General features: G+C 48.8%; 1 protein-coding gene across 3 annotated transcripts in view; it reads right to left on the reverse strand.

The window, feature by feature from the left end:
* Window positions 1–12,491, reverse strand: part of DCPS (decapping enzyme, scavenger) — a 43,186-nt gene that overhangs the window by 30,271 nt on the left and 424 nt on the right. For all 3 annotated transcript variants that reach the window (XM_055415902.2, XM_088832223.1, XM_088832224.1), the window contains exon 2: window positions 10,204–10,378. In XM_055415902.2, the coding sequence (XP_055271877.2) occupies window positions 10,204–10,378 (175 nt within the window). The remainder of the gene's footprint in view (window positions 1–10,203; window positions 10,379–12,491) is intronic.

Below are 12,491 nucleotides of genomic sequence, written 5' to 3' on the forward strand. Positions count from 1 at the left end.
ATTCTTTCTGAGAAAGTACTTAAGAATGAATTTTATAAAAAAGAACAAAAGAACATAATTTGCAGCAACATGAATGGACCTAGAAATTACCATATTGAGTGAAGTAAGTCACAGATGACATCACTTACATGTGGAATCTTCAAAAAGGGTACAAATGAACTTACCTACAAAACAGAAATAGAGTCACAGATGCAGGGAACAAACCAACCAGGGGGTGAGGGTAGGGAGAGGCAAACTGGAAGCCTGGGACTGACATATACACACTTCTGTACATATAGATAAGTACTAAGGACCTGCTGTATAGTACAGGGAGCTCCACACTCTGTAACGACCTACATGGGAACAGAATCTAAAAGAGTGGAGATACGGATATGTGGAGCTGATTTCACTTTGCTATACACCGGAAAAGACACTGATGTTGGGAGGGATTGGGGGCGGGAGGAAACGGGGGCGACAGAGAACGAGATGGCTGGATGGCATCACCGGCTCGATGGACATGAGTCTGAGTGAACTCCGGGAGCTGGTGATGGACAGGGAGGCCTGGTGTGCTGTGATTTATGGTGTCGCGGAGAGTCGGACACGACTGAGCGACTGAACTGAACTGAACTGATACACCTGAAACTAACACAACATTGTAAATCAGCTATACTCCAAAAAAAAAAATTTTTTTTTAAGTAAACAAGGACTGCACTTCAGCTAAACCAGAGTAAAACAAAAATAAAAAAGACACAGTGCCCAGAAGGCAGACAATGGCTCTAACCCAGGAAAGCTGTGGAGGGAAGTCTGTTATGAGTCTGAGGCATGCCTCAAGAACCAGCTCTCCACACTGAAGCCAGGAAAAAGCTTGTTCCGGAAACAAAACTTCCAGAAAGAAAAAAGGAAATACCATTCAACAAATTATTAAACTAAATGACTAGGTACTTTCAAAAACAGAGTACAGATCCTCCTCACCCTACGATGGAGTTACATGCAGATAAACCCATGGTAAGTCAAAAATGCATTTGCAACACCTAACCTATCGAGCATCCTGCTCAGTCTAGCTGACCCCAAACACGCGCAGAACACTTGTCTTAGCCTACAGCTGGGCACCACCATCTAACAGAGTCTGTTTTATCATAAAGTGTCACGAATCTCACATAAATGAATACTGTGAAAGTGTTAGTCACTCAGTCGTGTCCGACTCTTTGTGACCCCATGGACAACAGCCCGCCAGGCTCCTCTATCCATGGGATTTTCCAGGCAAGAAGACTGGAGTGCGTTGCCATTTACTTTTCCATATAGCTCGCCAGGCTCCTCTATCTGTGGAATTCTTCGGGTAAGAATACTGGAGAGGGTAGCCATTTCCTTCTCCAGGGGATCTTCCCCATCCATGGATCGAACCTAGGTCTCCCACACTGCAGGCAGATTCTTTACTGTCTGAGCCACCAGGGAAGCCCAACTGAATACGATACTGAAAGTTAAAAACTGGATGTAAGTGGTTTGCCACCGTGTCTCGGGACTGCCAGGAAAATACAAGTACGGCTGACAGAGAAGTTGACCAACAGCAAAGGCTAGAAGTGCCAGGAAGGGAAGGGAAGGCTTTTCAATATTTCCCCTGACAAAGTGATACAACTTAGAGTATGTGGAACTGAAAGTTGTTCAGTTGTGTCTGACTCTTTGTGACCCATGGACTATACACAGTCCATGGAATTCTCCAGGCCAGAATACTGCAGTGGGTAGCCTTTCCCTTCTCCAAGGGATCTTCCCAACCCGGGGATAAAATCCAGGTCTCCCACACTGGAGGTGAACTCTTTACCAGCTAAGCCACCAGGGAAGCCCAAGAATACTGGAGTGGGCAGCCAATCGGTTCTCCAGGGGAACTTCCCAACCCAGGAATCCAACTGGGGTCTCCTGCATTACAGGAGGATTCTTCACCAGCTGAGCTACCAGGGAAGCCCAGAGTACGTGGAATAAGGACTAAAGATTTCAATACATTTAGGATTCCAAAGGCAATTAAAAAACAACAACTTGAAAATAACAATATAAATATCAAAAACTGGGAGAGAGGGAGAGGGGGTGAGGAAAATATAAAGGAGGCTTCCATCTTCCACTGTGGGAAACCAATAATGTCAAAATCTGATAAATCAAGGAAGCACATAAGCACATTATTCAATTATGTGTCTGGAAGAAACCACTAGAAGCACTACATCCCAGAAAGTGTCTTAATGGCAGTCACTTCTGGAAGGCAGAAGCAGGGTGGGGAGGAGTGGCATTAGAGCCTGTCTGTCCAGATAAGCCTCAGCACCATTTGATTATCTGACCACGTGACTGCGTGACTTTGTTAAATGCCCTAGCCTACTCCTGACGTTCTTATTTAGTAGCTCCAGACTCTGCATTCGAAATTCGGATGATGTGTGCTACTTTAACAACCGTCTGTGCTAAGTCGCTTCAATCGTGTCTGACTCTTTGCGACCCCATGGACTACAGCCCTCCAGGCTCCTCTGTCCATGGGATTCTCTAGGCAAGAATACTGGAGTGGGTTGCCATTTTCTTCTCCAGGGGATCTTCCCAGGGGTCAAACCCACATCTCTTATGTCTCCTGCATTGGCAGGCAGGTTCTTTACCACTAGAGCCACCTAGGAAGCCCCAGGGTGCTTTTAAGAACCACATGAATAAAATCTCTGCGTCCCACTTAAAGCTGAGAAATGATGGCTCTCCAAGCTCCTGTGACACAGAAGCCCCTTGATGTGGACTTTCACTCGGAGAAACTGAATCTCAGAGCAATTCCGTGACCTGGCCTGGTGGTGCCCGCTGGCCCCAAGCCTGGGCTATTTCTCATGTTGATGAGGCCGGCGCCCTTCCACACCCTGCTCTGGGCTAGCCAGCCGAGACCTATCTGGCCAGGCTTCCTCGGCTGGTCACTGTTCAGATAGCGCTTGTCCTTTGGCTCAGCTGGGCTGGGAGGGCCGCCAAGGACACCTGAAGGGATGGGTGAGAGGCCAGTGCCAGGCTGTGCTGGAGTGCAGCCACGGAGCCTAGTGCCAGCTCAGTCCTCCTGGTGGGAGGACCACACGCGATCCCCCTCTGCCCACTCGCATTGGCCCCGAGTGGGCACCGTACACCACAGGGCTCCCTTGCCCGCAGGAGAAGAAGAGGAGCAGAACCAAAAGTCTACTAGTGCCCCAAACCCAGAGTGGGGAAGGGGCTGTAGGCGAACACTTTCAGCAAGAGGGACTAGAAACCAAACTTGAGAACTAGGGCAGAGGCCTATAATGTAGCAGGGTATATTCTCAGTTCTTCTAAGGACCTGCCAGCTTTCAATTTTTAATTGGGAAATATATAGCACACATTAACACATGTGTATATACACATATACATACGTTTTATGTTCACATATATGTATACACATATACACACATATATATATGCTGTTGTTCAGTCACGCTAAGTGGTGTCCAACTCTTTGTGACCCCATGGACTATAGCACGCCAGGCTTCCCTGTTCTTCACTATCTCCTGGGGTTTGCTCAAACTCATGTCCATTGAGTCTACCTAACCATCTCTTCCTCTGTCGTCTCCTTCTCCTCCTGCCCTCAATCTTCCCCAGCAGTAGGGTCTTTTCCAATGAGTCAACTCTTTGCATCAGGTGGCCAAAGAACTAGAGTTTCAGCCTCATCATCAGTCTTCCAATGAATATTCAGGGTTACTTTTCTTTAGGATGTACTGGTTTGATCACCGTGCAGCCCAAGGGACTCTCAAGAGTCTCCTCCAGCACAATTCGAGAGTATCAATTCTTCGGCGCTCAGCCTTCTTTATGGTCCAACTCTCACATGTACGGATGTTGAGTTATTCAGTAGCTAAGTACACAAATATTTTATGTATATATATGTCCATAAATACAAAATATATTCCGTTTAAAGACCTAAAGGAACATCCGCTTATGGAGCACACAGCCCTAGAAGCAAATAATACCTGAACTCTGCATCACCCCCAACAGGGATAATCGTTTTGCTGAATTACGGGTTGATCATTTCTTTTTTATCTTGCTAGTTTCATGAGGCCTGTGTGCATTCCTAAGCAGTGTATTGTTTAGTTCTGCTTGTTTTTCAATCTTATCTCATCGGAATCTTGCAACTGGTACTTTCTGTCTTGCCCTCTGGGTGGTGGTGGGGCGGGGAGTAGGGATGGGGGTGGACGGGGAAGTCACCCTTCAGGAAGAGTGTATGTAGCTGCAGCTCCTCCGTGTTCACTGGATGGAGAAGTAGTCCATGCAGGATTTATTTACAGACTCTATTGTCAGTTGCTATCTGGAATGTTTCTAGTTTTCTTCTATGCTGCCAGGAAAACTCTTCCAGGAGTGGTTGGCCTTTTAAAGTGCTCCTTCTCCAGAGCCTGGGTTTTGCCTCTGCACAGCGCACAGGAGGAATACCAGGCCAGTAGCTAAGAGTTCCTGGGGCTTCCCAGGTAGAGCCAGTGGTAAAGAATCCGCCCACCAATACAGGAGATGCAAGAGACACAGGTTCAGTTCCTGGGTTGGGAAGATGCCTTGGAGGAGGAAATGGCAACCCACTCCAGTATTCTTGCCTGGGAAATCCAATGGACAGAGGAGGCTGGGGGACTATAGTCCATGGGGTCGTGAAGAGTTGGACACGACTGAGCACACAGGCTAGAGTTCTGGAGTTCCCTACAGCCATGAGATGATGCGATTCCCAGGATCCCTCTCTCCATGGCCCGGCCTCACTCACTCACAGAAGCCTTTTGCCCTGAACCTGAGATTTCCCCACCCCTGCTCTAACAGCAGAAAAACAATGGCCTTCTTTGAGGCAGTCTGGATTTCTGAGTCACACCCCTCTCCCTACCGTCTGCCCCTTCTTCCCCAGGAAAGGAAACACAGCTTTCAATGAAAGGGCTCCATTGACGGGCCATGGCTGCGAGAGCTTGAGAGCGAGGGCAGGAGGGGACCCCGCCTCTACCTGCCTGGACCTAGCCACCTGGCCCGCTCGGCCCTCACACTGGCCACGCGGCCACGGGAGAACAAAGGAAGCACACCCATGGTCAGAGCCAGGCATTTCTCCATATGTTACATATATTGTTCCATTTAAGGCTCATGTAATTTTAGAGGTGGTAAAATAACAATAAAAGATGTCAAACATTTGTGAATACACACCATATGCCACCGTGCGAAGGGCTTTATACACCTTATCCCAGTGAGTCACAAACTATAATAGTGGTGATGAAATTAACTTAGGAGGTTAAGACCAGTATTTAAAAAAAACAAAAAAGGAAACAGACAAGACTGGAATGAAGACGTGTATACTAGAGCGTGTCTCACAATATAAAGGTATTGTTTTGTGAACTTTTTTCTTTTCCTTGGATTCATGTATATTTATTTCCCTGTGCTGGGTCAAAATGTAAAATATATCCTCTCACTGTGGGTAGAGGTTAAAAAACTTTGTAATGCCCTTTCCTGTCTTTTTCTGACGTAGGTTCGGGCGCTAACCTAATTTAACAAGAAAATAACTGCAGCGACTTCCTCAGCCTCATCTGGGTTCACGTACCTTGGTCAGCACCCACCCACCAGGCTCCTGAAACAGCAGCCTCCTCTCCCTTTCTCTTTTCTCCCCCAGACCACGTGCTGCGGCCTCAGCCCAGAACATTCTCCCCGCCCCCTCACCAGCTCTGCACAGCTGGTTCCTTTCCATCGCTCAGGCCCCAGCGTGGGGGTCATGTCCGCAGAGTCCCTGGCCTGAGGCCCGAGCAGCCCCTTTCCTGTTCTTGGGTCGTGCGGACGTGCGTCTCCTTGCTGCTGTCTGCCTTCCCTGCGTGAGCCCAAAGGAGACACTATCTGAGGTCCTCGCGGGCGCACCCCTGGCACCAGGCGCATGGTTGTCGTTGAGTCGCTGAGTCAGGTCCGACTCTTTGTGACCCCGTGGACCGCAGCATGCCAGGCTTCCCTGACCTTCACTATCTCCGGGGGTTTGCTCACATTCATGTCCGTTGAGTTGGTGATGCCATCCGACCATCTCATCCTTCACCCCCTTCTCCTTCTGCCTTCAATCTTTCCCAGCACCGGGGTCTTTTCTAATAAGTCAGCTCTTCATGTCCTGTGGCCAACAACTTCCCAATTTGTTGGATGAATACAGACACTCTCAGCTCCTTGCGGTTAGTAAACAGCAAGGCCAGGATCCCAGCCTGGGTGTGCCTGAGTCCTTGACCTCTGCACTACACAGGAAAACTCAGACACAGCACATACTGCCCCTGGCCCCATCACGGGGAAGTCTGGGCGCTTGGCTGGGTGGGACTCCGACCCCCAATGCTCTCCTAGGGCAACAGGGTGAGGAGGGGCCACGGTGGGCTCTTGTGGTCAGCTAAGAACCTGGAAGAGATAAGTGAGGAAACAGCAAATCCTCAGGCTAGAAGAAACTGGCCAAAGAAAGGAGAAATACCAGAAAAGATCATGAGGGCGGCCTGCTCAGAAATAAGCTGGTGACTAGGATTCAAGAGGCGGGGCCCAGAAGCCTGAGGACCAAGGCCAGAGGAGCCAACCACAGGAACACTGTGGCCATGCTGCCCCCTGGTGGCTGTAGAATGCTTGGCCCCCAGAGGGAGAAAAAAAGGGTGGGCTGGTCTGTGGGATCCACTCTTCAGAGGTCATTTACTGAGCGTTTGATGTAGGCCTGGTTGCTGGGGACTGGAAATGAGGCTGACATGGCTCCAACTGACAAGGACCACTGTTCCCTACATCCAGGCAGTGACCCCACTCTGACAGGTTTACTTCCCCCTTTTCAAGTAACTTGTGGGGAGCCACCTCCCTCAAATGGGCCTGAGAGGGCAGAGATGGTATGTCACTCATCTCTGGAGCCCCAGCACCAGGACAGGGCCTGGCACATCAGAACCATCATAGCGGCTACTATTTCACATGTGCCAAGTGCCTCTAATTGCTGCTGTTTGCTAAATGGCAGGAGGTGGGGGTGGGGGCTTCCCAGGTGGCTCAGCTGTAAAGAATCCACCTGCCAATGCAAGAGTCGCAGGAGACACAGGTTCGATCCCTGGGTCAGGAAGATCCTCTGGAGAAGGAAATGGCAACTCAGTCCGGTTTTCTTGCCTGGGAAATCCCACGGACAGAGAAGCCTGGCGGGCTGCAGTTCATGGGGTCACAAAGAGTCGGACACTGCTGAGCACACACACAAGTGCCTCTAAAGACAACCCGTCGGGTCCTCACGATTCACCTCTGAGGTACCCATGAGTGCACTGAACGGAGATGCTAAGTAGGTGGTCAGAGATGGAGGAACAAATGTGAACATCACCCCCACACAGACGGTGTTTACAGACCAGTGCCTCTCAACAATTTCCATGTGTGTGTGACTCACCTAGGGTTTTTGCTAAAAACGCAGATTTTGATTCTGCCATCTGGAGCGGGCTCTGAGATGCTGCGTTTCTAACAAGCTCCTAGGGGTACCAACGTTCCTGGTCTACAGACCACACTGTGGGTGGGAAAAATCTGGAACAGAGATTGACAAACTATGGCCAGAAGGTCAGATCTGGCCTGTGGCCTGTTTTCCTGCATCCAGTGACACAAGAGCGGTATTTTTATTTTAAAAAAGGTTAAAAGAAGAAACTAATACGTGAGAGAGACGATTTCAGTGGCGCATGAAGTCTAAAATACTTATCTCCTGTCCTTGACAGAAAAGGTCTGCCAACCCCTGACCTGGATGTTATCCAGGGATAAGGAGCACAAGGAAATGCCAGACTGCTACCACTTCCCAGTCACCAGGCATAGTTTCAGTCGGAAAAATCAAAGTGTAACGCACTGTCTCTGGGCCTCTGCTAAAAAGACAGTGAGGGACTTCCCCGGTGGTCCAGTGGCTAAGACTCCAGACTCCCAAAGCAGGGGGCCTGAGTTCAACCCCTGGCCAAGCAACTAGATCCCACATGCCACTAAGAGTTCACATGCCACAGCTAAGATCTGGTGCAGCCAAGGAAACAAAAAGTAAATAAAAACAGCAAGACAGTGAGCCCTAGAAAACATGAGTGAACACCTGAGGCTCACGGTTCAGAGTGCACACCACTGGGGGAAAAGTGTGACAGTCAGGGGGCTGAGTGGGGACAGACACCTGTGCCCTTGACAACCCACTGTCTCCTTCAGTGCTTATCTTGGGGGAAAAAATGACGAAAATAGAAAGACGGGGCAGCGGCCACCACCAACGGTGTGCAACCCCACAGAAGAACCTGTGTTGGACAAATAACATGAAAAGGAGAGGCTGCGAAGTCTACAAGGTCTATCCGTGGAGCAGAACCTTCTGAATTTTGGCTGAGGGTGGGGAGAGAAGAGGGCAAGGAGCGGGAAGGGCTCGCAGCAGAGCGGTGGCCCCCGAGGCTGCAGGTGGGGGCTGTTCCAAGTTCGGTGCAGCTACAGTGTCTCCTGGCACACTTCTGCCATCTCACCTTGAGCACTACATTTGCTTAAACGTCAGCACCTGAGAAAGCAAATAAAGTCCGTTTCCGTCGATGGGAACAGATCAATCTGACCCTCTTTGAATAAAAGATCAGGCTGTTTTTGCTTTCAGCCATGAAAGGTTTGCTTGTCTCAAATCAAATGTTCACATATATTTCCGAAAGACAACAACAGCACCCTTTATTGGGGATACAGAAAAGACTACGCCTATCCAAAAGACTGTGGCAGGATATCTGTAAAGCCAAGCTGTTCCTAAATGCTGGAGGGCAAAAAAAGACAGAAGGATATTAGAAGACTGCCCTGTGCTGCAAAGCAGATCCCAGGATTTCCTGGCTGGAAGGAACCTTCAAGGCCAACCAGCCTCCCTCATGCTTTCCACAAAGCTGCCTTCTGAATCTAATCATCGAAAGGAAAAGAGCTCATAGCATGTCTAGCTTTTGGCATGGAATATTCTTCCTCTTTTTGTTCAGTTACTAAGTCATGCCGGACTCTTCGTGACCCCGTGGACTGCAGCACGTCAGGCTCCTCTATCCTCCACCATCTCCCAGAATTTGCTCAAATTTATGTCCATTGAGTTGGTGATGCTATCTCACCATCTCATCCTCTGTCACCCCCTTCTCCTTTTGTCTTCAATCTTTCCCAGCATCAGGGTCTTTTAGAATGAGTCAGTTCTTCTTCTTAATAAATTAAAAAGTATTAATACTTGTGATCAAAACCAAATCTCTGGGACTTCCCTAATGATCCAGTGGTTAAGCATCCATGTTTATACTGTAGGAGGCGCCGGTTCAATCCCTGGTTGGGGAACTAAGATCTCCCACATGCCAACCAGGGCAGCCAAAAAAGAAATCATTAAAAAAAAAACAAATCTCTGCTTTTTTTCCCCCTCAGTTGAAGTGTAATAAAACTATAAAAGATCAAAAGTGATAACCTACCTCTGTACACATCAATTGGCCTGTCCATAACCCAGCTCAGGCCATTTCCTCCAGAAGAAGAAAGGCTGGCCTCCCCAACCTCTGCAGGAAAGGCCTGCCTGGTCCCACATCACATTTGGGCTGAGTACAAGGTCTTGTGTTTCAGGCAACCATAAATGACCAAAAATCTCTGCTTCTTAACCCACAAAATCCTCCCCTTCTCAAGTCCCTCTTCAATTACACTCCCTGTCTCCCCACCCTAGACAGTGAGTTCCTTCCGGAAACTAACTGATCTTACAGCACCTGGCACACTGCTCATTCCATAGCCACAAGGTGAAGGCAACTCCTTGGTCAACTAAAGATCTCAGTTTCTCTGCTATCTATTTGCTGTGTGATCTTGGACAGCTTTCTTAACCTTCCCAAACCTCAGTTTCCTCCTCTCTAAAGTCCTACCAAAATAGGGCTGTTCTGAAGATTAAATACAATGACACATGTAGAATACTTAAAACTGGTGGCCAGTACAACAGAAACGGTTTAAGAAGTATGGACAATCACCATTATTCCTATGAATCACACTCCCGCCCCAAAGCACATCATGCTGGAGCTGCGTTTCTCAGCCTTGACACCACTGCCATTTCTTTGTTGTGGCGGCCCATCCAGCGCTTTGTAGGATATCTAGCAGCATCTCTGGCCTCCATCCTCTAGGGACCAGCAACACCCTACCTCCCTAGTTCTGACAACCAAAAATGTCTTCATAGAATGCCAAGCGTCCTCCACAGGGGACCACTGTAACTGGAACATGCAAATTTTCCCACCATCGCACTCTCCCTGCAGACAGCCACCTCCACTCCCAGCTTACCACTGAGTTGCCTTGGAGGGAACAGGTGATAGGTGCTGTAGATATCATTGGAGAACTGGAGCTGGAGCTCAGGACTGCCCTTCAGGAGCTGGGCCACCTGGTCCACCTGGAATGGCGTCTTCTCTAGGATCACGACAGCATCCTCCCCATCCCCGTCCCCAGATGCCTCGTTCACCTGTGGGGGAGACACTATCAGTGGGCCCAGGGGCAGAACCACAGGGGAGGCCCGGAGAGCAAACGTAAACGCTCCCAGGGCCTCTGCAATCCCAACGCTCGGGGTTTCCTTCCCTGCAGTCTTCCCTCTGGGGAAGTCTAGCCAAAGGTACCCATGTTCCCCCTCCCACAGAAGACGTCTCATCGGCCCAAATACTTGTGGCATCCTTCTTCTGAAAGATGCAAAGCTTCTCCACTATCTTCTCTTTTAGGCTCACAAGGCCTCTATCAAATTCTCCCCATTTTACAGATGAAGAAGCTGAGGTCTAGAGAAGATTAATTGCCCAAAGCGACACAAACAATCAGCGTTGAAACAGAAAATAGAATCTCTTAGGTATCCCAACTAGCTTCAAGTTCAAAGGTTCTCTAGGTTAAAATCTTCAGCAGGCACCACAGTCTGAAGACAGGTGGGCTCAGAGAACCAGACAGAACCTTGCTAAAAAACATGAGATGCAGGGATTTCCCTGGTGGTCGAGTAGTTGAGACTTCGCACCTCCAATGCAGGAGGCATGGGTTCCGTCCATGGTCAGGGAACTAGGATCCCACATGGTCAAAAAAATGAGACACAGAGACAGGCTCAGATGCCTCAGACAGGTTCTCCCGAGCTCCCAAAAGTGAAAGCTCTTGCCAGGAGTTCTGGAGAACCCTTGGACGGCCTCCTCACTAGTTCTTGGAGTGGTTTTCGGTCTCTCCTGAGTCCCTGCTAGAAAGCTGAGCACATAATATTTGAGCCAGCGGTGTCTGTCTACTGGAAGATATTGTGCACTCCTGGAGATCAAGATGGTAATTTTCATCAGGACTCCTGCACCTAGATCAGTGCTGGCCTGTCAGCTCATGACTTGTAAAACTGGACCAGCAATTGAATAAACTGTCTCCCTTGTTGGGTTGGAGTCCGGTAGAGGAAGGATCAAACCTCCCACAGTCTCTATGTCACTGCCTGGGGCCTGGATGAACAAGACCATCCAGCAACATTTACTAGCTTCTGACAGATGTTGAGATGGTTGGATGGCATCACCAACTCCATGGACATGAGTTTGAGCAAGCTCTGGGAGTTGGCGATGGACAGGGAAGCCTGGTGAGTTGCAGTCCATGGGGTCACAAAGAGTCTGACACCAATGAGTGACTTAACTGAACTAGCATCTTACAGTAAAGAATTCTCCTGCAATGTAGGAGAGATGGGTTCCATCCCTGGGTTGGGAAGATCCCCTGGAGAAGGGAATGGCAACCCATTCCAGTATTCTTGCCTGGAGAACCCCATGGAGAGAGGAGCCTAGTGGGATATAGCCCACGGGGTCGCAAAGAGTCTGATGGACTGAATGACTAACACTTTCACTTTCACTAGCATCTTAGAGGTTTAATGAATGAACGATGAATGCTTAGGGACTTCAACATGTGATTTTTAATCAGCAATACACTCTACTGGTGTTCAGTTCAGTCGCTCAGTCGTGTCCGACTCTTTGCGACCCCCATGATCACAGCACAGCCAGGCCTAACTGTCCATCACCAACTCCCCGGAGTTCACTCAAACACATGTCCATCGAGTCGGTGATGCCATCCAGCCATCTCATTCTCTGTCGTCCCCTTCTCCTCCTGCCCTCAATCCCTCCCAGCATCAGAGTCTTTTCCAGTGAGTCAACTCTTCAGACGAGGTGGCTAAAGTATTGGAATTTCAGCTTTAGCATCAGTCCTTCCAATGAACACCCAGGACTGATCTCCTTTAGAATGGACTGGTTGGATCTCCTTGCAGTCCAAGGGACTCTCAAGAGTCTTCTCCTACACCATAGTTCAAAAGCATCAATTCTTCGGCGCTCAGCCTTCTTCACAGTCCAACTCTCACATCCATACATGACCACTGGAAAAACCATAGCCTTGACTAGATGGACCTTGGTTGGCAAAGTAATGTCTCTGCTTTTTAATATGCTGTCTAGGTTGGTCATAACTTTCCTTTCAAGGAGCAAGCGTCTTTTAATTTCATGGCTGCAATCAGCATCTGCAGTGATTTTGGTGTTAGTCTTTATTTTAGTAAAAGAGGAATTAGGAAATTTAGCCCTACGCGTGTTAATTCCCTTAATTTT

The sequence above is a fragment of the Moschus berezovskii genome, chromosome 25, assembly GCF_049115385.1.
Source record: "Moschus berezovskii isolate FMDL1 chromosome 25, NW_MosBer_1.0, whole genome shotgun sequence".
Taxonomy (NCBI): Eukaryota; Metazoa; Chordata; class Mammalia; order Artiodactyla; family Moschidae; genus Moschus; species Moschus berezovskii.